The 27,748-nt window shown below is 42.8% G+C and overlaps 1 protein-coding gene across 1 annotated transcript; it reads left to right on the top strand.

Annotated features, from left to right (window-relative positions):
• Positions 1-140: 140 nt before the first annotated feature.
• On the top strand, positions 141-27,748 carry tsc1b (TSC complex subunit 1b). Its single transcript, XM_071541671.1, has 21 exons — positions 141-275; positions 535-638; positions 1,259-1,411; positions 2,613-2,757; positions 4,811-4,965; positions 5,070-5,143; positions 5,250-5,428; positions 6,678-6,793; positions 8,510-8,675; positions 8,829-8,950; positions 12,212-12,308; positions 12,669-12,776; positions 13,722-14,373; positions 15,704-15,747; positions 17,810-17,976; positions 19,381-19,563; positions 20,337-20,447; positions 22,549-22,671; positions 23,646-23,833; positions 25,005-25,181; positions 25,456-27,748. The coding sequence occupies exons 1-21, from the start codon at positions 167-169 to the stop codon at positions 26,192-26,194; spliced, it is 3,912 nt and encodes a 1,303-aa protein (XP_071397772.1). The 5' UTR covers positions 141-166; the 3' UTR covers positions 26,195-27,748.

The following is a 27,748-nucleotide window of genomic DNA, read 5'->3' as shown; positions in this document are numbered from 1 at the left end:
CTAATCCTAGATCAGAACTCTTATTCTGGGAAATGTTTCTGAATTGGCCTTGGTTTGATCTAGCGGTGCCTGGAGACTGTATTGGCGGGTGGCCCCAGGAGCCCTCCAGGCAGGCGGGGAAGGACGCGGTGAGAGAGACGCTGCCTCCACCTCCAGCACTGCCACCATGGCCAGGGAGCAGCCCAACGTAGGGGACCTCCTCCCTCTCCTGGAGACCTCCGACCTCCACCAACTAGAAGAGATCAGAGGCCTTATCAATGAGCACCTCAGCACTGGTAAGACCACTTGGGTTGCCTGAATGGAGAGGGTCGAGTAGTGGTATTTTAACTTTGGCCAGTGTATCAAGAACCTCTGATAGGCGTTCATCTCATCAGATATTTTGTTATTGCCGTCCTTTTTTGGCATTCATTGTGCTCTTGTGAAACTCTCTTCTTTTAACCTAGCTTCCCTGATGGATGAATTTGCTGAAATAATAGGTCCTACTCCCCTTTCATTCAAGAGCTCCTCTAAATATCTTTTCTGTCTTCCTTTAAGAGCGAGGGTCCATGCTGCTGAATGGACTGGTGGACTATTTTTTGGAAACAAACTCTGCCCAGGCCATGCATATCCTCTCCTCAGTCAGAGAGCCACATGATAAGGTGAGAAATGCGCTGTGCCCTCTTAAGAAAACCTACTGTCTATTTATAGCCACAGCATTTATTATTACCCACCACTACAATGTCAGTATAACCCTTTGTACTCTCAGACTTGGCACATGACACTTTCCAATCAGACAAATGTAGAGCCAGTAACACTCATAATTTATTTCATACATCTCATTCTGTTGATAGAATTAATACATTAGCAGAACCTCCTCAAGGTATCCTGGTATTAGCCAGTCACTGCACTTGGCTTCACTGCTGAAGCCATACTGTATGCCACACTGCTCAAACACACACAGTTATAGGATTTTGAATGTACAATCTACTAGTAGACACATGACTGTCTGCCATTCACAATTTCCTCCTGTCATCCTTGTACAATGAGTAATTCTGCACGTTACGTCTCTGCTTCAATAAAGACAAGAAAAAACTCCTGTTCATGTATTGAAGTTGACAGGAGAAGTGATTTTGATTCCCATTCTTATCACCTCCTGCCCATTATTGCATTATGCTTCATCGATTTGCTCCAAACGTAATCTTCTGTCTTCAGCTAACTTTCACCAGCATTGATGGTGTGAAATATTGCCCTAAACCCCTTCCTCTCTCTTCACTCGCAGCACCTTTTGGACAAGATGAACGAGTGTATGACCAAACAGGCCTGTCGACTGCCCACCCTCACCCTGCTTGGCCATGTAGTCCGCAAGCAACCGTCCTGGATCCACAAAATTGCTCGATACCCTCTACTGCTCTCGCTGCTCAAATGCCTAAAGGTATGACCCAATTATGAGTCAGTGAATGAAGACGTCTCCTTGGCAAGGAGTTGAGAGGGGGCTGGATAGATGGAGGAAGCTACTGTTGTAGTTTCTTTTATATTGGATGATTTGGAAAATTTTGATTAACCTCTGGTTTATCATTTGGTGACATAATCATATAATGCATTTGTTATTGGAAGTCATGTGTTGTTATTCTCTTGCAGGGTTTCCCATATATTGATTCTGTTTGGGTGGCCCGTCCAGGCCTGGCCAGTTAAATTAACAACCGGCAAAGTACATTTTTGTTTCAGTTTTATTTCAGATGCTTTGATGCATGAAGCTGGCATTCAAACCTGGTGTTTCTCATCGATGCAGTTTTTAAAAAACAAAGATTTAGCGTGTTGGTGAACTGTAACAACCAATTAATTGCACCTAAGACACAATATGGTATTGGTCACCTTTGGTCAGTTGGTGCCCCTTCCAGTCACACTGTGTCTTTCCTGGCTCAATAGAGAGGTGAGGTTTGAACATAGCCTCTGCAACATTTGCTGATTATACTCTCATTTGACAGGTTTTATGAAGCAAATATACAACAATTTAGTCGGATTAAGTGAAGTTTATTTGTTAAGCCCTTAATCACAGTTACAGTCTCAAAGGGTTTCATAACGCCCACATTATGAAAACATGAAAACAATAAATGAAAATAAAAACAACACAAACCCCCAACATTAGACCCTCAACTGAGGACAAGGAAAAACTCCCACAAAACCTTATTAGGAGGAAAAAAGTGGAAGTTGGGTAGCGGCTGCTCAGAGAGGGATCCCTGTACTAGAACGGTCAGGCGTCCAATGGGTGCTGACAATGGACAAACAAAGATTAAATGTTGATGACAAAATGGAACATGAACAAAATACACAGAATAAACACAGTAGGATCAAATGAGTAGAGGGATAAAGAACATTTTTCACACATTATTGTTACTATTAAATTCTTCCCTATAAGAGGTCACACTTGTAATCTTGTAGTGGATTAAATACTTGTGAACATGAAGAACTGTTCAAAACAAACATCTGCTAAGAAAGGGAGAGTGACTTTGTTGAATCACCATTGTTTGATCTTCATCTTAAAAAAATCCCTTTCAATCTATCATCTCTATCTTTACCACTATCTTGCTGTGTTTTGTATCTACTTTCATGGCTTTTTCTTAATCTCCTGGCAGACGGATACGGACGTAGTGGTCCTGATAACTGGAGTGCTGGTGCTGATCACTCTGCTACCCATGATCCCCCAGGCTGGGAAACAACACCTGTGGGAGTTTTTTGACATCTTTGGCCGCCTGGCATCCTGGAACCTGAAGAATCCCGGTAGGAAACTCCTGTTATGTCCCAAACATGGCATTGCAGCATGTCATGTAAAACTGGAAGAGTTTTTGAGTTTGTTTTGCATGGGTCAATCCCAGCCTGTCGACAAAATGCTCAGTAAGATTTTGAGCGCTTGGAGTTCTGGGCCTTGTGACAAGCCTCTGTTAGCCTGTAGTAATACAAAGGGAAATTGATTCTTTAATCCTTCATGCAATATAGGCTTTTATTTGTAATACAAGTACAAATACAAGGGTATTGAAATACCCTTGTATTTCTCTAGGGGATGTAGGATGTTAAATACAGCATTAGAAGGATCATTAAAAGGCAACTTTGAAACAGCTTTGGCCTCAATGTATTTTATTTCAGAAACAAAATACTCACAGCAGTACAACTATGAGATTTACCAAATATTTTGCAGTAATTTCAATGAACAACAACGTATTTGAGCAGGTATAGGAGGATTAAGGGAACGTTCTTAATTAACAGTTACATTAACGGTTTTCAGTGGTCTGCAGTGATGACCCCCATCATCCAGTCCATCCAGAATAGCCCACACCTTTCCCCAATATTTGATCTTAAACCAATCATCTAACCCCCACTAGTGTGAGACAATGACGTTGATGTCCGAAAGTGTGAATATCTCTCAGTGGCTACGGCAATAACAATCCGACAGTGAGTGCCATATTTCACACATACAAATATTCACATGCCTGAAGAGAAATTGCGTGACAAAGATGATGAAAACTATAGACGAGCATTATGAGCACTGCTATGAGTTCAGAAAATTACACTCCCCTACAAGCTTGGCGACAACTTTCCAAATGAATATTAAATCAAATTAAATAATGCATTGAATGAACAAAAGATACATACGGTGTGTCACTGAATGTATTTGCATAAACATTTTACAAATTGTATTTGTGTTGTAATACAGCATGCTGCTTTGCTGCTTCCAGAGTGGGCTAAGGTAGTCTGTATATCTATTGATACAGACGTGACTCACCACTCTTCCTGGTAATGCCAGCATGTAAATGTCGGTAGGGTTAGTCTTTAACTTCTTGAAAAAGTAATGCGTGTGTGTGTATATGTTATGGTAAATGTGGGAAAATTGTAAATGTGCACATTTACAGTAGAGTTGGTAAATGTACATATTTCCCAAGGTAAATCTGGTAAATGAGTTAATGTCAATATTAACACAAATATTGATGTGCGTTGCAAACTCTAGTCACAGTAGTGCAAGGCTCTCCATGGTCCTTGAGTGTCCTGCTGACTGCATATCTGTAACACGATGATCGCACTGTCCAGTGCTACAGTTCTGCATCTGAGGGTCTGTTGATTAATTCATTCAGATCAGGATATCGACCGAGAAGTTGACACATTTACACGGATGGAAATGAGTTGTGAAGGCTAGTGCATCCACTATTGGAGTAAAATATATAAAATCAATCAAGCATCAGTTCCTTGGCCAAACTACATCTATGTTGAATACATAGGCTATCAACATGATAATCTGCCTACCAAAAGTAAAGAGGCACACAAGCCACTGAGCACCAATTTCCTCAGATGTGCTCCATCTTCACTCTGTGAAGCGGGTCAAACGGGACGGCCTGCATGAAAACTTACCAAACACTAAAGCAGGCTCTGCCTTTGCCAATTTTCTGATGTTGTAGTGTCTAGTGAGTGAATCTCCCACGCTTCACAGATCTCAGTTTATTACAGAAGCGAATCCAAAGAGGCGACTTGGCCCATAACAAAATGTAGTGACAGGACTGTGGGAGAACCTTGCACTGCTGTGACTCGTGTTTTCCTCTCAAATTAACCGGGAAATGTATGCATTTACCACATTTACCGCCAGGGCATTTAACGCCACATTTACCGCCATATTTATTGTAACACATACAGTCAGCCGTCAGTGAAGCAGCCCAGTAGCTCAGTTGGAAAAAAACAATGTCCTCTGCAATCAACTGGGGTCCACCGGTTTTGAATATCTTGCTGTATAAGTTGAATTTTTTGGCCCTGAGGTCATGTGTTGTCTGATGTGTTTTGCCATCTTCAGGGCATGTTTCAGAGGTTTACTTGATCCACTTGCACGCCAGTGTCTACTCACTCTTCCACCGCCTCTACGGCATGTACCCTTGCAACTTTGTGTCCTACCTGCGCTCCCACTACAGCATGAAGGAAAACATGGACACTTTTGAGGAGGTAGTGAAGGTGAGGATATTGTCACTGCTGCTTGGTCCTGTTGCTCTTCAGTAGGTTTTAAGTGTTGAATGATGATTAATAATATACATTTTGTGTCCAACCCGCATATTCAGCCAATGCTTGAACACGTTCGTATACACCCGGAATTGGTGACAGGAACCAAGGACCATGAGCTCGACCCCACCAGGCAAGTCTCTCACTAGTCTACCTTACACAATAATAGTGGAGGGATTAATCTATTTTTCCAAATAATCTATATCGCTTTGATTGACGGTCCTGTCCTTTTGATACAGATGGAAAAAGTTTGAAATCCACGACATCGTCATCGAATGTGCCAAAGTGTCTCTAGACCCCAAGGAGGCCTCATGTGAGGAGGGCTACGCCACCATGCCTGAGAACTTTTACCCCCACCTCCACCTCCGGCCCCAGGACTGCACATCCAGCCCCTACACAGACTTCCACAGCAGCTATGGTCAGAAAACACTTTTGGTCATTAGAAATATAGAATTCAGTGTTTCGCAGGTACCTCATGCAGCCTTCACAATGGGGCCAGTGAGTAATAAGTAATTTAAAACAAGAGAAGAATGCTGTTGATTGATTTTTATGAGTCAATGTTTCCTTCTCGTGAGTGGCAGGCGGCAAATACACTATTTTGCAATGAGTGATTAAACAGGATGTGGTTTTGTCTCCTTAGATGTCAGTCTATTTCGATTATGATTGGAGTTTTTAGTGTGCAGGCTTTAGTCTTCTGCTGTCACTTACACAGCTATTACACACCTAATGTTGACGAACGCTCCAAGTATGAAATCTCATGGACCACATTTAGATGTTACAGAGATATTTAGGCGTTTATTATTACAAGGGTTAAGCTGTTGACATGCACCTTTGACACCCAATGATTGAGTATCCCTGTTGCCATGAATAAGCCAGTTAACAGTATCTTCCTCTCTACCTGTGGTGTCCACAGCCGGAACAGTCTGCCTGCAAAAAAGTTGCAGCCGTTAGCTACCCATCTTAATAGTACGTTACTTCTAAAACAGGGGAATGTATTTTGTCGACATTGAAATGTGAAGCTAGTAAGATGATTATATGCTACAGTAGCCTGTTTAATATTGGAGTAAGCCAGGCATTTTAACTGGGTTCCTCATAATCGGGTTATTCTGATGTTTACATGCATCGACTCAAAACCAAGTTACCTGAATAATCAGGTTAAGAATGGAATTCTCATTCCCACTGACTGGATTGGTCACTACATATAGGCTACTGTTCATGTCTCAGAATCAGAAAAAGGCTATTTCCTTTTTATTTCATTTGCGTTATTTGAATCCTGATGTAGAGAAGATGTGTTTTGTTTGACATCAACACCTTAATGTGTCTTTATTGACTTGTCACTGGTGTTTGACAGAAACCATGCATCTGCAAAAAGGCTTTTCGGGAATGAAGAAAAGAACGCTTATTTTTTTAATATGTTTTTGTTTTTATTATACAATGGGTTTTCTAACAGGTTTCAAGGATTTTTGTGTCATGAAACTCACTCGACAAATAAAGTAACAGGTACATTTTCAAATAAAATCACCAGAACTGCAGTGGTTGGTTTCTCTGCCACAGCAGAAAAAGATGAATGGAGAGAGATATGCTGCTGTCCACGAGAGGAGAGAAAGAATGGAGGTTTAGTGCATCAATCTGAAGATTATTCAGGCTGTTTGTCTTCTTGTCAACAGGAAGCTCTTCTTCGACTCCTTTCTCGACCCCACGGCAGCCGCTGCCCCCGCCCCTGTCCTTGCCCCCCCTCTCAGGGACACAGTCCTACCGTAGCCCACAGACCTCTAGACGCCAGGTGAGATCATCCACAATACAGTCAAAAGCAGATCTTGGTTATAGCCATGAGAGACAGGCATGGTCAGTGTGCCGAATTTGCCGAGGGTAATGCTAGAGCGCGTAGTTCCTACTTTCCCATTCACTGCTTGATGTGTTGTTTACACTTGATATGTCAGCCGTGTCAAATTCACTGAGTTGATTGCTTTCCTCCAAGCCCCCCTCAACTCTCTCCATCGGGCCAACGACTTCCCTCCCTCCCTGTTTTCATAAAGGCGCAGGGAGAGGGAGCGTTCTGGAGAGTGGGCAGACAGGATTTTTAGTTGTCAGAGTGGGCAAGCTGGCAGGCAGTTGGGTCCGGCCTCAGGAGTTACAACACATGCCCCCATGCTTGTCCCGCCACCCCTCTGTAGACTGTCCCAGGGGTTGGTTGCCTTGGAGATGCTGTCTCTCCCTCTCTATTTCTGGGCCAGCCACATGGGGGGTCTGGGTGTTTTTCTGCCCCCCAGGGTCTGTCTGAGGATTTGTCTCTGTGTTGCACTCCTCCGACCCAGACAAACGGAAAATTTGGGAAAAACACGGGAGACCCGCTGTTTCAGGAAATAGGCATTTTAAATCGGATTGTGTTTATATAGGTGACTTATTTGACCGTATTTGTGATATTGAAACACCATGAGTAAACAGTGGGATATGATATCAGGGGCTAAGGAAAATTCAAATATATGTTAAAGAGAGGATGTGAGTTCATCATTGTCTTATAATCACACCTATTTAAATAAATAAATTCAGTGGTTAGAGATGCCATCCCAGGTCACAGGTTTGATCTGTGCAGCAGCCAGTCTGTCCGTCTCTGTTGAAGTGTCCTTGAACAAAACACTGAACCTCTACCTGCTCCACCGTCGCTAAGTTACTGAATATTGTCACATAATTAAGTGTATGATCGTGGTAACTAAGGGTGGCATATTGTCGGTGTCCAGTGACAACCTTCTATCTCCAAAATGTCTTCTTTTCTGGAACTAAGAAAATCAACCTACCGTGCATTTTTTCAATTTTATCCAGTGGAGTTTTGAAATGGTTTCAAAAGCCCAAGGATTTCTCAATCCATAGAAGAGCATGGAATCCTTCAACTGATGCAAATATATGGAAATCACCAAGAGGGAGTTAGGAGGTTTTCGCAGGACAACAGCGATATGCAAATATATACTTGTGCAAGGCCCAAGAATGCATTATCAGAATATATTCAGGATCCTGAGCCAGTTTAATGACATTTTGATGAACTTGATCTAATATTTTTTGTTATCCTTTCTTTTAATAATAACAATAATGATATTACAGTAATTTGATCCTTGTAGGGAAACTCTTGTTTGTCCTGCTCCACATGGAGGTTGGAGGTCAGGGTCAGCTACAGGACAGCCCACTGGAGCTGGTGATTCAGTGTCTTTCTCAGAGACTCTTCAGCAGGCTGGATGCTTCTGACACAGTGTACATGTGTATAATATTTATCCATTCACCAACTGCCTGCGACCTTATGCAGAATGTTATGAGACAGTCAGGCATAAGTGCAATGAAAATAGAGTGAACCATGATGTTAAAGTTTTGAATTTTGCAGTGTCTCTTGCTTTTGTGTCTTTGTGTCTTTGTTGTGGTGTTTTATGTCTGTCAGATTTGGTAATGATTTCCTCTTCTGTGGACATAAATTGCTATCTGGTCTTGTCTAATCGTCTAATCTTCCTTGTAGAACTCCAGCTGTGAACTCAACTCTTCCTGCGGGGGGAAGGACCCTCTGTGGAGCCCCTCCTCCTTGTGTGGCATGGCCACACCCCCTTCCTCTAGGGGCATGTCGCCCAACTTAGAGCTCTCCCACAGTGCCTCACACCTTCCCAGCCGCTTCCACTGCACCTCAGGTCAATAGTTACATCGTGGTTATCGATTTCAACTCAGCGATGGCAGCATACTGCTGTCAGAGTTGTGTAGCTGTTTGTTTTGATTTGATGTTTTGTTTAGGAGTAAAATGGAATTTTCTTTTCTCCTCATGCTGATTGTTTTGCTCCATGCAGGAGGGAAAGGAACGCCTGCGTCCAGCACTCCAGCAACCTCCTCCCCACCCCCCACCCTATCAGATGACTTTCCCATCATCTCCTTACCAACCAACACAGTCCAGTCTAGTCCACCAAGAAAGGTATGTTCTCTCTGCCACCATCCGTATGTCTTCAAAACATTGCTTGGGTCCACTATCTCATGTGGTTTATGTTGATCAGTATTGCATTTCAAGATTTCCTTTTCCTTTTCCCTTCTATTAAAAACCTGAGTCAAAAATACCAATACCAAATATATGCTTTTTTCAGTTAGTTTGCAGCATAACAAGATGCAAAAAGTCGATGGATGCACACATTTGCTGTGTAGCAACCATTATTGGTTGCTGTTTTACTGAATTTGGGAATGGCTTAGTGGACAAAGTGTTCCAACTTCAGGGCCCAGTTCCTCATTAGTCATTTAATTAATCCAGGCTAATAAGATGCCAGCCGGCTCAAATGATCTTGCTAACCCACATCTGGCTAAATCCGTTTCTCAAACTCAGGAGGTGGATTGATTCGTCAAACTTGGTTGTCGTTGGAGCCTCATGGAGTCCCATTCTGAAATGAAGGGAGCAGGAGTAGAGAAACCATGATCAACAATCATACAATTGGCACAGCACCATGGCTAAAGAGAGAGCACCTTTTTTTAACTGAGCAAGAGTGAATAATTAAAGAGTGTGAGGAACATATCTTATCTAAAAACATAGGCTAATTCTGAAATGCAGCTAAATGACCAGTTGGCTGGATAGTTATTTATTTATGTTGTCTTCTGGGTGTCGTTATGAGGTAGTTCTATCCGTTAAATGGTAGAGTAAAAAAGTATTCATTGTCATTTTCATGAAATGTGGTAAAACTATCCAGTCTGAAAAACAAACAAACATATGATGAATGTAATATGTTCCAAATGGCAAAGAAGAAATTATTGAAGGATTGGCAAAGATGACAGTGAGAGGGGTTTACAAATTTAATCTTAACCACCTCGACTGACTCACAGACTGATCTGAGTCGCCCCAATAACATCAACATGTTTGCTCTGTTTAGTGAGGTGAGACGGAGAGAGCCGAGTCTGGCTGTTTGCCTCCATTGTTATTTTGATTGGCGTCACGTTGGCTCGCGCGAGTTCCTGTGAGATTAGAGCCTGACGTCAGTGACGTGTCAGGGGTCAGCAGGATGAATCTCAGTTATAGCGTGAAGTGTGTGATACCCCGGCTCTCCCTAATTGTCTAGTGTGAGCATATTTACAAATAAGATCAAATCTCTGTGATGCAGTGTATTTTCAAAATCGGTTAGGGATCTTCTCATGTGTCTCCAGCTGTATTGTGTTGATATTGTTGTCTTTCAGCCTTTCCTGGGACTAAATTATCATGTAGTGTATTGGTATATTTAGCATTCTGCATGCTACACTGTGCAGTACAGTTATTACGGATATTACTAGAGCTGCACAATTTATGTTTTCACAATCAATCGTGTAATTCCGTGATATTCAACTGTTTGTTATATCTTCAGTTCCCCTGAAAGTCTCGGTGTGGTATATCAAGTGCTTCGATTACGCGTGACCAGTGACAACCTCTGAATGTGCAGCGTGCACCATGTGACCAAAACAAAAGATTGAAAGACGGAAAAGCAGGCAGCTCCGGAGGGAAAGAAAGAGAGAAATCTTACATAGAACAAATCATGTCTGTATCTAAAATGTGAATGTCTGTATAATGGAGGCACAGCATTTAACATACTGTTTAGCAAATGCTTTTATCCTTAGTGCCTTATTGCATGAGCGCTTGTACTGTATTTCTGACACGAGTGGGCCTCATGGGAATTAAGGTTACTTGACATGACCTCGGTTCTCTCATAACAGTGAAGCATCTCAGACTATAGAGGAGCGCTCTCAAGCAATCCAATCATGGAAGCTTCAGTTACACCAGTAATTGGATAGGCCAGTCACAGCGGTGACAGTGGAGCGCTGCCTCCCGTGTACCGCTGTGGATCACAGGTGCAGCATTCTCAAGTATAGTTTGTTCCTCGTCCACTGCAAGGAGGGAAGTGCAGTGACATACCTCACTATTGTCAGAGAGCCAGGGTTATGTCAGGTAACCTTAAGTTCTCTTTCTAACTTTGTTCGGTAGCCTGTAGGGCTGAACGATTTTGAAAAAATATCTAATTGCGATTATTTTGACTGATATTGCAATTGCGATATGATTTGCGATATTAAAGGGAATGATAATTTTTACATCATTATTCTCATTTTCATTGAAAAACGTATTAAAATTATTATGGTGTGATTTTTGTGGGGATCTGTACCAAACAAAGATGTTTTCTTAAGTCTGTAGAATATGATGTGTAGGCCAGGACATCTCTGCAGCAAGACAATATTTAATTTAAAATGGTATTTTGACACACATTTTGCCTTTAACAAATTTTGCGCCTCAATTTGAAAATTGCAGTAGGCCATATTGCAATTCCGATAAAATTTTGATTAATTGTTCAGCCCTAGTAGCCTGTAGGAGATAGACAGCTCCTGTATTGCACTATGATTTCCAAAACTGACCAACAACAAGGGCAAGGAATCAGAAGCCACTAATCAGAGGCCCTGCAACAGTCCACAAGCGCACAAGAGGTTCATAATGGTTCCAATGCTTAGACTGTATGCACTAATATAGAAGCGGGAACATCCATTCTGTAAAATCTGACAAAAGTTTGCAGCAAAGCCCGGCTCGAATATTGCTGTCCCTGAACTCCCTTGTCCACAGTAGTATAGGGGAGGCAGGATTCCCCTCTCACTGCTGTGACACTGGTCTGTGTGTGAAAAAAGTGTCCAGTTAGAAAGAAAACTCCCAGTACTGGCAGTGTTGGTGCCGTGCTCTATTGTTATACAAAAAGCTATACAAAAAGCACATGTAGAAAGGGCTTAATGCCTTTCAGGGGTAGTTGATGGTCATTTTAAATCCAGAATCTATGACATACGCACCCAACATTTTGACACGAGTCTTCTTCAGTCAAATTTCTTGCTTTCTTGCTTTATTTCTTGCTTTCTTGCTTGCCTTATTCTCTCTTTCTTTCTTGCTTTCTTTATTCTCTCTTTCTTTCTTGCTTTTTCTCTGCCCACTTAATCATTTTCATGGTCACGTGGGGACATTCACTCACACTCACATTCATGCATATGGGCAATTTAGAGTCTCCACTCCACCTGACTTGCATGTCTTTTTGAAATGTGGAAAGAAACCGGAGCACCCAGGGGAAACCCATGTGAGCATGGGCAGAACGCGCAAAATCCTGGGTCCTACTTGCTGTGAGGCGAAAGTGCAAACCGCTGAGCCAATGTGCTGCACAAAACAAATTTATAACAATATTATTAACTGTGTTACTTTCAGGATCGTCGGCAAGGAGAAGCCGGTAAGCCTGCGCTGGTGAGGCAGGACCCAGTGAAGGAACCAGAGAAGGGTGCAGGAGAAGTAGCCAACAACAGAGGTTAGTCATGATGAGCTTATTCTCTGTGATTTATTCATTGTATTGTATTGATTTTCACAGTTCAGATGTATCTCCTGTCATGCTATGAAATATTGAATACTCTATTTGTAAAACTCTTGTAAATCGCCCCTGAAATGTCCTCTGTTTATTGTTATCATTTGATCGGGTACAAACTTCCGACCCTCTCTTCCTGAAATACAGGAACTATATGTAACAGAGATGTTTCTGTAGTTGTGACATAATATGTTGGATGTCTTTGCTTTTTGTGCTTTTTGGATGCTTTTTGTGTTTCTATAGTCATACCCCCATGATACATAGCAGAAGCTGATCAGTCATAAACCTCGACCATTTCCTTATCAGATGCAGGAGGTGCTGAGAATATCTCCATGACCTTGACAGAGCTGTCGGTCTTCATGAAGAAGCAGGAGCTGGAGCTTCAGCTGAGGACAGAGAAGGAGAGGGAAGAGGGTGAGTCGAAACACTAGAAGGGTCAGAATCAGATCCAGGAGTCCAAGAGTCAATATGTTACCAACATGGAAAACAGGCACATTGTTGATATGGGCCCAGGTCAAGGGGGGTTGCTAAGGTGGCCTGTGCCCCCCCGTCAGCCAGTCAGTTCAAGTTCAAAATAATATTTTCCCTCTGACTGCTTATTGGCTGGTTGGGCATCACAAAAGTCAGCAGTGAAGCGGCTTTGTATGACTCGCTTTTGGACACTACTTCTAACTTCTGAACACTTAGGTCCATGTGAGTTTCTTTATTAAACCAAGCTTTCGGTCAAGTAGACCTTCTTCAGGGCATACAATACACACACCTGTGTGTATTGTGTGTGTGTGTGTGTATTGTATGCCCTGAAGAAGGTCTACTTGAGTTTCTTTATTAAACCAAGCTTTCGGTCAACTAGACCTTCTGCATTTTGATCAAACTTTTTATGATGCAAAACAGCTTTCCAGTAAACTTAAATGAGCCTTGTCTCATGGCGCTTGGTTACATATCAAGGATGCTATTACATCCCTGATTATGGTCCCGTACAGCTCAGTGCGTAGAGCTAAACCTGCCAATTTTAGGGGTTTGATTCTCACATGAGCCACCCATACTAAAAATATATGCACCTGCGGTTCTGTAAACCACTTTGGATAAAAGCATCCACAAAATGGCATATGTTATGTTGCTAAAGCCAGCTCCTTAGGCTTAAATATTTCTGTTCTCCTGAGTAAAGAAGAAACCCCAAAACCTTTGTTTTTTGTGTGTGGGCTAGCTTTACAGTTTTGCTCCAAGTATTTGGCACCTGTTGTGAGCGCAGAAATTCTTAAGCGCCTGCAGTACATTGACATTCAGAACATACATCCAGATTTAACTCCACTGAAATCCTCCATATGTTCTCCTCTGTCTGTTTTTTTTTTCCTGCTGTAGCTGCCATCACAGAGGAGCTGCTTAAGCTCACGGAGGATAAGCAGGACCTGGCCGGCCTGAGGGGCTTCGACTCGCCTTTCTATCACACCACTGAGACTCTGACCGGCTACCAGGGGCAAGACAAGACGCTTTCCAACTCCCAGCCCGGTGGCCCCGTCCGGGACACCCACAACGTTGTATCTACTCCAGACAAAGCGGAGAACACTGCGAGTACGAGCGGTGTTGGCAGCGGAGGAGGAGGAGGAGGAGGAACGGGGGACAGCAGGGGTTCGGCTCTGGGCCTCGAGCAGTCCTGGTCCTTCCAGTCCGTTTTCACCCCCATAGATCACCACCTGCACCGAAGCCCCTCCGCCCCAGACGACGAGGTGGGCAAGTTTGGCCTGTTCTCGCCCAGCCCGTGCAGCAAGACCCCGGCCCCGCTGCCCTATGAGACATTTTTCGACCTGGCTCTGCCCAGGGCGGCCTCGCTGTTTGTGGGCAAGAAGACGTCGGAGGCGGTGCACAGGGCGGCGATGGAGAGTCTGAGTCTGTCGCAGCGGGAGGAGGGGCTGGAAGACGGGGAGGAGGAAGGGGTGATGTCTGCTTCGCCACTGGAGGTGCTGGATCGCCTTGTTCAGCAGGGGAGCGACACCCACGATAAGGTTCTCAAGAGGTGAGGGGCTAAACTTCCATTCAGCTCAGATCTTCAAGGCTATTTGCTACTGAAACTGGCCTTTATTCTTTCACTATGTTGTCAGTATGTAACCCTGGGCAAAGTGAAAAGTGTGTTTTGATCTGACGCTCACTGTGCAGAGCTTGGCCGGGTCGTTTCCAGTCTGTTACCATGGCCCAAAGGAAACACCCAGTTGAGAACAACTACCAGCATTGTTTAATACCCCGCCTCCCCCCTTCTTTCGCCACACACACACACACACACACACACACACACACACACACACACACACACACACACACAAACAGGGAGCCAGTCCTCGGAGCCAATAATACAACAGTGCTGGGCAGAGAACAATCTGGCTTTGCTCATTTCATCCCCCCATCACCCCCACCCACCTTTTACTATCTTCACCAAAGCTGAGCAGGAGGGAATCTAATCAACCGAAACAGAGAACCAAGGTGTGCCTCTGCATCCAGGGATGTAAAATTCCTACTGTGCTGTCCTATGGCCGACCCTAATGAGTGCAGTGTTTCCCTTCAAATGTTTTTATACCAGTCATGGTGAGGGGGAAATTTGACTTTGGGTATAGACAGACATCAACTAAATACTCCAAACCGACTAGCCACACTGTTTCCAGCTCCAGCACCTGTTGCAGTTCCAAAACAGTTCATATTTAAAAACTTACTTATCGATATATGGAAAAACCTTAAGCACTGTTCCTATTTTAGAAGAGAAGATACAAAGAGGGCTGCACTGTCCATTAGAATTGAAGTTGCTGGTGTCTAAAAAGGTCAAGAGCACCTTTTTAGACACCAGCAACTTCAGTTTTAATGGACAGTGCAGCGGGAGATAGATTATGGCCTCTAGTACTGGAAGATGCAAAATGTAAAAAATAAAAAGGGCATCAAAAATTATGCCAAGGCACCCTGATGAAGGCATGCAAGCCAAAACGCATCGGTGGTAAGCCAGTATAATAAAGGCTTTTTAATATTTTTCACTGCAAAAAGCCTTGGTATAATGGTATAATTTTTGAGAATGGCATGTTCCATATGTACTAGAGGCCATGATCTGTCTCTCTTCATGACTGTTCCTATCTTGTTTGTTTCTTGAAAAAAGATCAGATCATCAGAGACCGTGACTGACATGATGAAATCACCTGCCACTGTACTGTTAGTACTTAAGAGAAAAAGTTCCCAGAGCGTCTGAAAGAAGTCATTCATGTGACATATTAACGGTCCATTTTGACCATGTTAACGTGTTAAATATGACGTCGGAAATGATGCTAGTGGCTGATTTGTTTCTCACCGTCTCGACTCTTCCTTTGCAGATTACCTTTGCCAAGTAAGTCAGCTGACTGGACGCACTTTGGAGGTAAAGCACTCGCACCACAACGCTGTTCTACACTGATAAAAGACTCTGTTACAACGACTGCAGAAGTAGTATTATCTATGACTAGGCATGACTAGGGATTTGTCACGAGCATTGGAGCCTGACCAGAATGTTACAACATTACCCAATTGGATAGGGAATTTGTTCAACTGAGAGTTATGAAAACACACAAGGTTCCCACAGTCATGCAGAACCTGGAAAACTCACAACTTTGAAATTGTCTTTTCTATGTCTATGAGAAGTTATAGGAAATGACACATTTCATATTGCCTTTTTTTTTTTTTAAATAGTTTTAGTTGGCTTTGTCATGCAGTATTATTAGAAAAGTCATCAGCAAAAATGTTTTGAAACCCTTTATAAAGATGCAGCCAGAATTTTTATTTATTCTCCTGCCATATTTGAGGGGAAAACCTGTCTGTATGATCATGTACAGAGTTGACTGTTCAGAGTTGAGGTATGTGATCTCCTCTCTCTTCCCTTACCTCCCTCCCTGCACTCAGTCAACCACAACAAGAATCTAATTTTCTGCAGCTGCAGTTCACAGTAGAAGTACTCTTGTGTTTTTGTCAAAACCCTCTGCCAACTTCTATTGGAATTATAACATTAGAATTGAATCAGCTCCCCTGGAATTTTTGATTGCATGTGAGACCCGACAACAAAAAGAGCTTGTGGTTAACTTATGTGAGCTCTCAGACGAAGTTCTCAGAGTTTATCTCTGTCTTTTTAAACACTGTTTCTCCCTCTGTTTCCCTTTGTCCATGTTAACAAGTAAAGCTCTGTATTCAATGTAGTGCTGGTGCTTTTTTTTAGCCCATGAAATAGAATTTGGTAGGGACACATGAAGCTATGAGTACTGCATTTTTCAAATTCTAACTATCTATGGTTTGCTTCATCCTCAGGGACTTTCAGTGTATGATAACTTTTATATCCAAAGGTCGGGACTCGAGTCACATGACTTGGACTCGAGTCAGACTCAAGTCACAATTTTAATAGCTTGAGACTTGACTTGATGCATGAAGAGAAGACTTGAGACTTGCCTTGGGTTCTGCTGACTTGGGACTTTGACTTGTGCTTTGATGACTTGAAAAGGTTTCTAAAGTCTTGACTTGAGATCTTGTGTTTGTGTAAATGACTTGGATTGAAAGTGATGAGATTTGTTCCAGCAGACGACTGAATTTAAATTCTGTTTTGTATGGAATGATTGAATTTATTGAAGTTGAAACTGATTATAGAAATCAAACTGATGATGCTCTTACCAAGTTTTTATCCTATTAAAACCATATTGCATTGAAAAGTCCTATATATTTAGTTTTCTTTAAGATATTAAATTGGTACTGGACTCTTGATTTGCTCTGACTTGACTTGGTGTTCTACATTTAGACTTGAGTAAGAGAGGCAGACTTGTTACTGTAAGGTTGCTACTTCAAATCCCCAGGCCACCCGGTAAAAACTTGTCAGGGGAAAGTGAATGAATAATACTTTGTAATCCTTTAGCAACTACCATCACGCAGCTCTACTGCGTGCTTGAGGGCACGCAGTAGAGCTGCTCAGTAGACAACAGTAGAAGCCTGTGGTTTTACTGGCCCGCTCACAGATGTCACTTTGTGTAACTGTGAATGTGAATCTGAAAGTTACTGAAAAAACATGCATGCTCAGCAAACTTTCCCTGTGTAAATAAAGGTTAATGAATTATGTTGTCTTTATATCTAGACCTAAATGACACAACCTTTTCATTATTATAAGATCCCTTTTTTAAATTAATTTTTTCTCTCTCTGGCTCAGCAAACCCAGTATCTCATATTTTCAATCTCTGCTCAAAACACATTTTTCAGACTTCAGGCTTTCTCAGCATTTATCCCTTTTAGTCTCATTGCATTTGCCTGTGCTATTATTCTGTTCTATTATTCTCTCTCCATTTGAACCTATTACTATCATTATTGTTATTACTGTTATGTGACTTGAATGTATTAAGGCCAAAGTGAGCAGTCGCCCGTTTGTCAGGTGTGCGACCCTGTTAATTACATTATTATTATGGCGTCCCCAGGCTCGGCTCCCCTGGACGAGCTTCACACGCTGCGCAGCCAGCTGCTCCTGCTGCACAACCAGCTGCTGTACGAGCGCTATAAGAGGGAGCAGCACGCCGTCCGTAACCGACGCCTCCTCCGACGCATCATCAACGCCACCGCACTGGAGGAGCAGAACAATGCTATGGTAACGCCGCATGTGCTCCTCGTCCCAGAGTAGTCCTTTTGGAAAATATTGTTTAGTATAATTATTAAAACACCTTTTTTTTAAGAAACGAAACATAAATATTACAGTACACTCAGATATTCGGACATCCTGTACAAGTATAGATGTATAAATGGTATAATGGGAATAGTCAACAGTGACCCTTGACAGAGATTTATCTTTACAAAATAAGATGAAACTGAAGAAACAGAAGACAAAAAAAACCCCCAAAACATAGACGTATAAAACATGTAAAAATAGACTTAAACAGGTACACAGTGCTTTTGGAAATAAATGAAAACAGTATTTGAAACGGATCATAAAACAGTGCTCTAGTCATCAGCTATGGTGTTGCTGTAATGTTACATAAACAACACCACTGGGTGGCAGGGTGGCCCAGTATTTAGGGAGACTGTCCTATAACTGGAGGTTCACAGGTTTGAGCCCCACAACAACCAGCCTGTCCTGTTTTTAAGTTTGAGCAGAACAGCAAAGAGAGGAGACACATCTAAACTAGAGAAATCATTAAAAAAAAATCCTGTTTGTGACAGGTAACAGAAAAAACATGACTTTAGTTGTTTTGATTGCAGTTGAGAGCATCCCACACAGATTGTTGTTTTCAACAAGTGACAGTTACAAAGTTGCCATGAATGCTGTTAAGTCTCCCGGACCGAGACGCAGAGAAAGAAGAGAAACAAATGGCACATTCATAAAACAATCAACTTGAGGCATGAACAATTTCCCCCAAATATTTGGAGAATCTTGCACATTTATTGTTTGGTGATGTGTGTGTGTGTGTGTCCCTGTCCTCACTGAAGGACCAGCTGAACTTGGAGAGTGTGTGAGAGAAACAGTGACACAATCCTTCAGCAAACAGCAAACCATGTAAAGCATGTGTGATTTTCAACAGATATTTGGGTATTCCTGTACACAGGCCTTCCCACTGGCCTAGAAAATCTCTGGATTTGAGAAAAATAAAATAAGACCTTTTAAAACATTTCAAAAATGAATGGACAGCCTTGAAAGTACTTGATTTTTAAATTAAAATACAGCACCCAAATTCATCAATATGCCTCTGCTCTCTCCGTTCTACGATCAATACTTCACATCCTGAGGAAAACCCTGTGATGGATATTTGCGTTGATCTACCAGCAGTTTTAAAATGAATAAATTTGATCATGATTTCTTGACTTGACAAGATCCTGAGTAAAACATGAGGCCAAAACAGGCCAATTTTAAATCTTTATCCACCACACAAGACCTTTTAAAGTTATTGAAAGTCTTTGAATTTGATGTCCATGTGAGTGTGGGAACTTGTACATTTATCGTACTTAATATGTGTGTGTGTGTGTGTGTGTGTGTGTGTGTGTGTGTGTCTCCCTGCAGAAGGACCAGCTAAGCCTGCAGAGTGTGGACATTGTGTCTCTGAGGGAGAGTCTGCAGGTGGAGCAGCAGCGCTGCAGGCAGCTGTGGGACGACCGGGAGACTGTGGTGACCAGGCTGCACAGCCAGGTGAGGCAGCTGCAGCAGGGGAGAGACGACTACTACACCAAGAACCAGGAGCTGCAGGTACACACACACACACACACACACACACTGGCACACTCGATGCACACACATTCATTTACACACACACACACACACACACACATATATACATACTTGTATACATTCTTGCACAGATAAATAGATATACAAATACACATGCACACATACGTACAGTACGTACCGGAGAGTGACCGGTATGCATTTCTGAAGGCAGATACTGATATTTTTAGACTGACGTCACCAATATTTTTAGACGGAAGTTGCTGAAAGCTGATATTGTCTGTTTAAATTTGACATTTGACCATGCCAAAAGTTATTAGTATTCATTGTTTCCCTCAGAATTGTATTCTTGTCATTGTAGAAAAGCCTCTGAAACAGCATTTAGACCATCATGTGACACTAAACATCTCCATTGAAACCCAGACTAATTAAATTATTTTCGGTAGGAAGCAAGTCTTCGTGACAGTGATGTAAAACACTACCACTAACCGACTCAAGGGGTCGCCAAAGTCATCAGGTTTCAGATTCTGCTGGTAGCAGCTTTAATAAAAGGCCAACAACAGCCCTATAACGGTCTAACCCTACTAGATCCATACACATTCACATATACACACGTTTATATAAATATATATAAAGTAATACACATACATATATACAAACATGCACACACACACGCACATGCACTTGTGTACATGAGCTCCCGATGCACATGGTTGACACTGACAGGAACAGGAACATGCATTGATAGATCTGTCACAGCATTCACACAGCTGTTGTGTGTTTTTTCTCTGCAGAGCAAGTTGCAGGAATGCCAGAAAAAGATGGATGAGCTGGAGGCGGAGCTTCAGAGGGCCAACAACAAAGTGTGTCACACTGGTCACCTCCTCAACCAGATGACCATCAAGGTAAAGACATATTCACACCATGGCCTGATGTATCACGACATTTTAACATTTTTGAATGGTAACATAATATATTGTGGTGTAATCCTTTTTCTGGTGATGCCATTTGAAAAGTGTTATTTGAGTACAAGAACCCTGTGGGAATGCCTGTTTTTTTGCCCGGGGCTTCAACAGTGTAGTTACTTACAAATTTTGTTTATTTAAAAGCGGGTATCACACTAACGTATTTTGAGTCTTTTTATTTGGAGCACTTTGGAAACAAACTGGAATATTTGTATTCATGTTTGGTCTTCAGGTAGTAAAGTAGGTTGCATGTGTTGACAGTCGCACAACAAAGCTTGCAGATGATAGTTTCCTGCTCAATGTCTGACTTTTTATAACCAAACCATGTCTGATGGAGGATTTCCCTTTTTTTTTTTTTTTTTTTTTAAAGACAAGCTCTTATTCATCTTTGTTCTGTGGGCTTTCGTTCGGTCAAAGATAAGGAGATGAGCGTGCTTCACTTTCACGACCCTCAAGCTCCACATCTCCGCTTGCATTTTCAGCAATTTTACAACAATGTGACAAACTTTTTTTTATGTTAAGTCTGTAGAATATAAATTGGCCAGATTGTTTGCCTCCAGCCTTTCTGGCTCATCCGGTAGAAACAGTATGGACAAATCTAAACATTAGCACAGATTTCTACCAGTGTGTCGTTTCAGCCGGTGTACCGCCCATCACTGACCTAACGTTCTACTTTACCACCAAAACAAAAATGATGGAGCAATGTAATCGGAAGGTCAGGCCAGGACAGGATCTGAGTGGTCAAGAGTGGGCAGGCTGCCAGGCAGTTGGGTCCGGCCTCAGGAGTTAAACCACATGCCCCCATGCTTATCCCGCCACCCCTCTGCAGACTGTCCCAGGGGTTGGTTGCCTTGGAGATTCTCTCTTTTTTGTATTTTTCTTTTCTTCTCTCCCTCTGCTTTGTCTGTCTCTTTGTTTCTCTTTTCCTCTTTTTCTCCTTTCTCTCTTTCCCTCTCTCTCTATTTTTGGGTCAGCCACACAGGGGTTCTGGGTGTTTTTCTGCCCCCCGGGATCTGTCTGTCTGACGAGCTGCCTGTCTGTTGCACTCCTCCCACCCAGACAAAGGGAAATCTTGAAAAACAAGCACCCGTCGATTCACAAAATAGCCATTTTAAATCAGACTGTGTTTATATAATTGGCTTCAGGTTCTCATTCATGGTATTTAGAGCATGAGTAGATTCCGGTTGGGATATGATAAAGGAACAGTTCACCTCAAAATTAAAACTCTGCCATTGTCTACTCACCCGCATGCCAGTCAAAACAAACCAGTTCCATCTCAGCTTTCACCAAAACATTTGAAGTGAATGGGGCGTTGTTGTTGTTTAGAGTTCCAAAAATGGCATAAAACTTTAAACAGCCTGTGTAGCATAACTCAAGCAATTGCAATTGTGTATATTGCAATGATTGTGTATAGGTATCGTGGGACAGAAAAAAAATGAATCATGACATTTTATTCTGCTGTAGTAATCACAAATGAGACGGCTTGCCCATCACAATTTCCCAAGCTCTCCATTGAAATGATATTATTTGCACTTTCTAATGACATTTTTAAATTACATTAGTTTACATTGTAGGAAGCCAATGCCATTGCTAGAAAGATTTGTGACTCAGAAATAAACATAATTCTGCACAGTCAGACTTTGTTGTCATTGAACTGTAATTTATCACATCGTATCGTTGTATCAAATTGTGAACCTCATATTGTGTATCGCGTCGTATTGTGAGATTAGCATATCATCCCATTCCTAATTGGAGGAAATTTGGAAATTTTGTGTCATCCCTTGCATATATTTTCACATTGCAAGGGATATTTTTTTGTTCATTAAGCATGTTCATGGCAAGTTGAAAATACAGTACTTCAGGCTCCGACAAGCAAACTCCTACAGTGCTGCATAAACAGTTTGGTGCAACATGATCTTTAATGACTAATTCTGCGCCTGCTCGTTATTGATACGCTCACAAATGGTTCTGACAGGTTTGATTTGTAGCGTGATTGCTGTTTTGCCCTCCGTCGTCATTGGTTGTCTTGTGTGTCCTTCAGCTGAGCAACAGTGAGAGCACCCAGCAGCAGATGAGCTTCCTGAACAAGCAGCTGCTGCTCCTGGGGGAGGCCCATAAGCTGTCCATGCAGGAGCTACACCACGCAGGCCCCGACAATACAAAGGTAGGGTACAAGAAAGCGTGTGTGTGTGTGTGTGTGTGTGTGTGTGTGTGTGTGTGTGTTTTGTGTGCAGCTATGCGTGTGACGGATGCAGAGGGCTGTGGAGAAGACATACTGAGGTGAAAAAAGGGACACTAATTGGGTTTGTTGGGCGTCTAGTAAAACTCTCCCACTGAAGCATCGCTAGCTTAGCTTTTAAGAAGTGTAATAATCAGTTAATTTATGTGTTTATTTATTTATGTCATTGGTCTCCTTACCCCAATATCTGATAAATGGATTGGTACAAAAATCATCCCTGGTAGATCGCTCTGTCCATATGTGTGTGTGCATACAGTATAGTATACAGTATGTTAAGTAATCGGAAAAACGACTAACATTATTGTTGTAAGTGTGAAGATAAACCGTTTAGTAGTCTGCACCAGTGATCAAGGGCGGAAGTAACTAATTACATTTACTCACGTTGCTGTACTTGAGGAGCTTTTTAGTGTACTTGTACTTTTTGAGTATTTTTTTTAAAGTCTGACTTCTTTTACTGAAGTACATTTTTACTGAAGTATTGTACTTAGCTACATTTTAAATCACATCCATTATAGAGTAATGGATGGCACTCCATAAGCAACAGAAACTGGACCAGCATAAATTGGTAAATTTTGGAGCCATTCACAGTGAACGGTCAGTCAGAAAAGAAGAGAGAGAGAGAGAGAGAAAAAGAGAAAGAGAGGGGGAGAGAGAGAGAGAGATCACATCCAACAACATTCTCTTTTCTAAAAAGTAACTCGGTAACTTACTCTGAGTACCGTTTAGCTACTTAGAACTTTTACGTTTAAGTAGATTTTTACACCAGTACTTTTACTTCTACTTAAGTAAAATATCAGCAAAGTAACAGTACTTCTACTAGAGTTGGACATTCTAGCACTCTTTCCACCACTGCCAGTGACCCCTCCCCACCCAACCCTCCTGCTCTGTTGTGTGTGCAGGAGGCCCGGATGCTGCAGGTGTCCTATGGGAAGGAGGTGGAGACGCTGAGGCAGAGCCTGCTAGTCCAGGGCCAGAAGCTGGAGGCGGCGCAGCAGAGAGTCACTGAGCTGGAGACCCATCTCTCCAAGAAGGAACACCTCATCGCTGAGCAGAAGAAGTTCCTCGAGGATGTCAAATGTCAGGCCAAGTGAGTGTCCGTCTGGCTCTGTCAGGTTCAGTTTGAGCCGACTAGTCTACACTTCAAAATGTTTGTGGATAGAAAAAAGACCATTATTAGTTTATGCATTGATATGAATCGTTACTCTGGATGACTTTACACAAAGCCATCTGTGTCTCTATTTCCAATTTCAATTTTAACTTGCTTTATTGGCATGACAAGCACATTCCTGTGTTGCCAAAGGGAATGGATGAAGTCTATCTAAATAGGTTTCAGGGAAAACAAAACAAAGAAATAGGACACCGAAACAAAGAGTAAAACTCCTAAAGTGAGCATTAGATGGTCAAGAAGTTGTATCCAGCAAGTCATCTGTCCTACAGATAATAAATACATACAAACAATCCATATTGCATACTATTTGAACATATACATTGTATGATATTAAACCACATAGAAATAGTTTTTAATAATTATATAACAAAAAGTTATACATTGTTCCTGGTATTATGGCAGCAGAAGACAAATGTAGCTGCTACCCATGCAGTTGGTCCCTCTAAAGCACTGTTGTAATGGTTAATATCACCATTTTAGATTCAATTACAGTAGAATTGATGCCCTCTGGAGAGAAAAATCTTTTCCACAGCTCACAACAATACAGCAGCAACAGCAACTAAAACATAAAGACAGTGATTAGTTGCCCAAGTAGTTCAGACATCACATGGTTTATTTGTATTAATAGAGGCAGGTACAAAGCTCCTGTGAAAGTGTGCAGTGCGGCATCTAATTTTGGAAGTCAGTCACCTGTTTCTGTGCCTCTCTCTCTCTCTCTCTCTCTCTCTCTCTCTCTCTCTCTCTCTCTCTCTCTCTCTCTCTCTCTCTCTCTCTCTCTCTCTCTCTCTCTCTCTCTCTCTCTCTCTCTCTCTCTCTCTCTCACACACAAATTTTCTCATTTCTCTTTTCTTGTATCTTTCTTTTCTCCTCTCCCTCTGCTTTGTCTGTTTTCCTTTTCTCTTTGTTTCTCTTTTTCTCCTTTCTCTCTTTCTGTCTCTCACTCTCTCTCTCTCTCTCTCTCTGTCATTCACTTTCTCGTTTCTTCTCTCCCTCTGCTTTGTTTTCCTTTATCTTTTCTGGTTTTACTCTGGTTTTACTACTCTCTTCTCCCTCTCTGTCTCTCTCTGTCTCTGTCTCTCTCTCTCTCCAGGGCCGAGCTGCAGGCATCAGAGAGCAGGTACCAGGCCCAGAGGAGAGTCACCCAGCTCCTGCAGACTGAGCTCTTGCAGCTCTACAGCAGAGTGGAAATGGAGGCTCCTGCCTCCAGCACCATCAGCAGCTCACCACAAGGGGGCAGAGCTGATCCACGCACTCCTACTGAGTCCAGGTGAGGCAATGCTCTAAAGGATTATATCATTTCTTTTTAAGATGGTCCAAAGTTTTTATGCTTTACAGACATGAAACTTTTGTCACATTTTTTCTGCTATTCAGGCATTGTCATATTCTGTGAGAGATATACAGCACAGAAGGTGTTATGCTATGTTAGTTGTGTGCATTTAACTGAAGACTTTGCAGTGATTATACAATTGTAGTCTGGTCAGTTTGTTTGTTGGGAGTCCAATTGGGATCATGAATTTTGCTGTATGTTTTCTCCTCCACAGTGTCATGGTGCCAGACGGACCAATCAAAACCAACGCCAATGAGGAGGCGGACTTTAGACCACCGCACGAGTCCCCCCGGGGCAACGGCAGCACTTTATCGCCAGGGCAACCAAAGGCGACCAACTCTTCCAAGACTACAGCCAACTCCATCAACGGTAGCCAGGACCTCCCCACGCCTCTGCTGGTGGAGCCCTCCTTCTCCTGTTCCCACTCCAACCCGCTCGCCCCCCTGCCGCCCTCCGATGCGGCGCCCCTCACCGTGGGCTCCTACCCCAGCGCCAAGAGCTTTCTGGGCATGCGGGCGCGGGAGCTGTTCCGCAACAAGAGCGAGAGCCAGTGTGACGAGGAGCAACCGCCGGCGCCGCGCCTGGCCGGCCTCGCCCACGGTCTGAAGACTGACTTGTGCGTGGAGCCGCCCTGCCCGGGATATAACGCCCCCGTCAGCCCCGCCCCCGGCCCTGCACCTTCCCCTCACCCTGCCCCGCCCCTCACCCCTGCCCCTGCCTCTGCCCCTGCCCCTGCCCCTGTCCCCGCCCCCGCCACCCGTGGGAGCCCTCTCACTGTGTCCTCCAAGGAGACGCCGTCTGAAACCAAGCAGCGGGCCTCCAGCCAGGATAGCCCCAGGAGGAGGGCCGGGGCGGGGCCGGGCGGAGGGAGGGTGCAGGGCGGCTCGGCGCGACCCAGGCAGCAGCACCTAAAGATAATGGACTACAACGAAACACATCACGAGCACAGCTAGAGACATGGAACTGAGACGGAGAGAGAGAGAGGGAGAGTGGGAGAGGGAAGAGGAGGAGAGACTGAAGTTTAAGGAGGACGGTTAGAGGAAGAGCTACAAGCGTAAATCAGCAAAAGAGTACATGTCAACAACTCTTTTGAATTCAGTGTTATTTGTTCCATTCCTTTGAGTGGACAACAGGATTTACCCCCTTTTTTCTTTTTTTTCTTTTTTTTTCTTGATTCATTCCCCCTGAAGAGTTTAGACAAGTTGAGAGGGAGGGAGGCGATGCGTTGCCAGTGGAGACACCAGACTTGTGAACCTGGTCTTGGAACAAAGATGCTCAAACAAACGCCCATAGCATGTGAGTCTAGTAATCAGTATCATTATCTTTTTAAGTACACCATAACGAGGCACCCCGAGTCAGGTTTGCTGAGTTAAAAACAAACATGTAAAAGCTAAAACCACAAATCTACACAAATTCGACAAGCTTGAAACAAACGAGAGAACGAGAGCGATTACGTTTAGGATCATCTATGAGGCGGTCTTTTGCGTTGACAGTGGAAAGAGATAGTCGTGCTGTGCAGTATGAAATGACGTTCTAAAAAAACTAAGCCTACCTACATTTCCATTAAAAAAAAAAGTTAATTGACTTCTTGTTCCAAAGTAATATATGTGTTGGAGAGAGAATGTGTTTGATTGTCTGCAAATGTTCCAATATTTGCGAGCGTGTAGTTTATGTAAACATGTCGGTCCTTGTTTTTCAGCAAAGATGCAATAAGGAAAGTGTATGAAATTTGGAAAAACGAATGAAATTTTATGAAGTTTTTTTTTATAAATACTAATTTCTGTCGTACCTTTATCCTTTATTTATTCAACCGTTATTTATCCAGGTACCAGATACCTGCTTGATCAATGAAGAGTTCTCACAATTACGTATCCTAAATTTGAATCAGACATGGCAAGTGACTTTGAGTTTACACGAGCCCAAGCTACACTAAGCAGCAGTTTTTTTGTTCAAGTCTTACCAGCCCGATATTTAGAAAGTGCCAAGCAAACACTGTATCCTGACTGAATATTCAACATCTCAAGACAGAAGTGTTGTTTCTCATGTTGTGTGCATGCAGTGGTCGCCTTTCAAAAGGACCCTGGTCTCACACGGGGTCGGCCTGATGTCATTTCAGTAGGTAAACCGCGGGGAAAAAAAAAAAGTCTCGCCCAGCCGGTTTAACCCTCCCTTTCCGCAGGTCTCTCACCACAGATACGGAGTTACCTCATTTCTCTATTTTAAGTATTAGAAGTAAACTCCTGTTTTGAAAGTAGACTAAATCCTGTTGTCCACTGGGAACTCCTGCTGTCATTTCCTTCTGCCTCGCTATCTAAAGCATGTTCAACAATCCACTTTAAATGCCAACCATAGTAACTACAGCAAACCAAGACAGAAGGTACAATCAGCACAAACTGAACGCAGAGTTGAAAACCAGGACTCTGTTTTTGAGCTGGAGGATTTGGGACAAAACGGCAAAAAAAGGAAGTTCTTAAAGCAGTTGCTTGTGTTTAACTGTGAACAATAAA

Source organism: Centroberyx affinis, unplaced genomic scaffold (genome assembly GCF_046629955.1).
Source record: "Centroberyx affinis isolate AG114_WGS23_722 - 3 ecotype Tasmania unplaced genomic scaffold, CSIRO-AGI_Caff_v1 ptg003919l_1, whole genome shotgun sequence".
Classification (NCBI taxonomy): domain Eukaryota; kingdom Metazoa; phylum Chordata; class Actinopteri; order Beryciformes; family Berycidae; genus Centroberyx; species Centroberyx affinis.
This window is presented reverse-complemented; position numbering and strand designations above follow the sequence as displayed.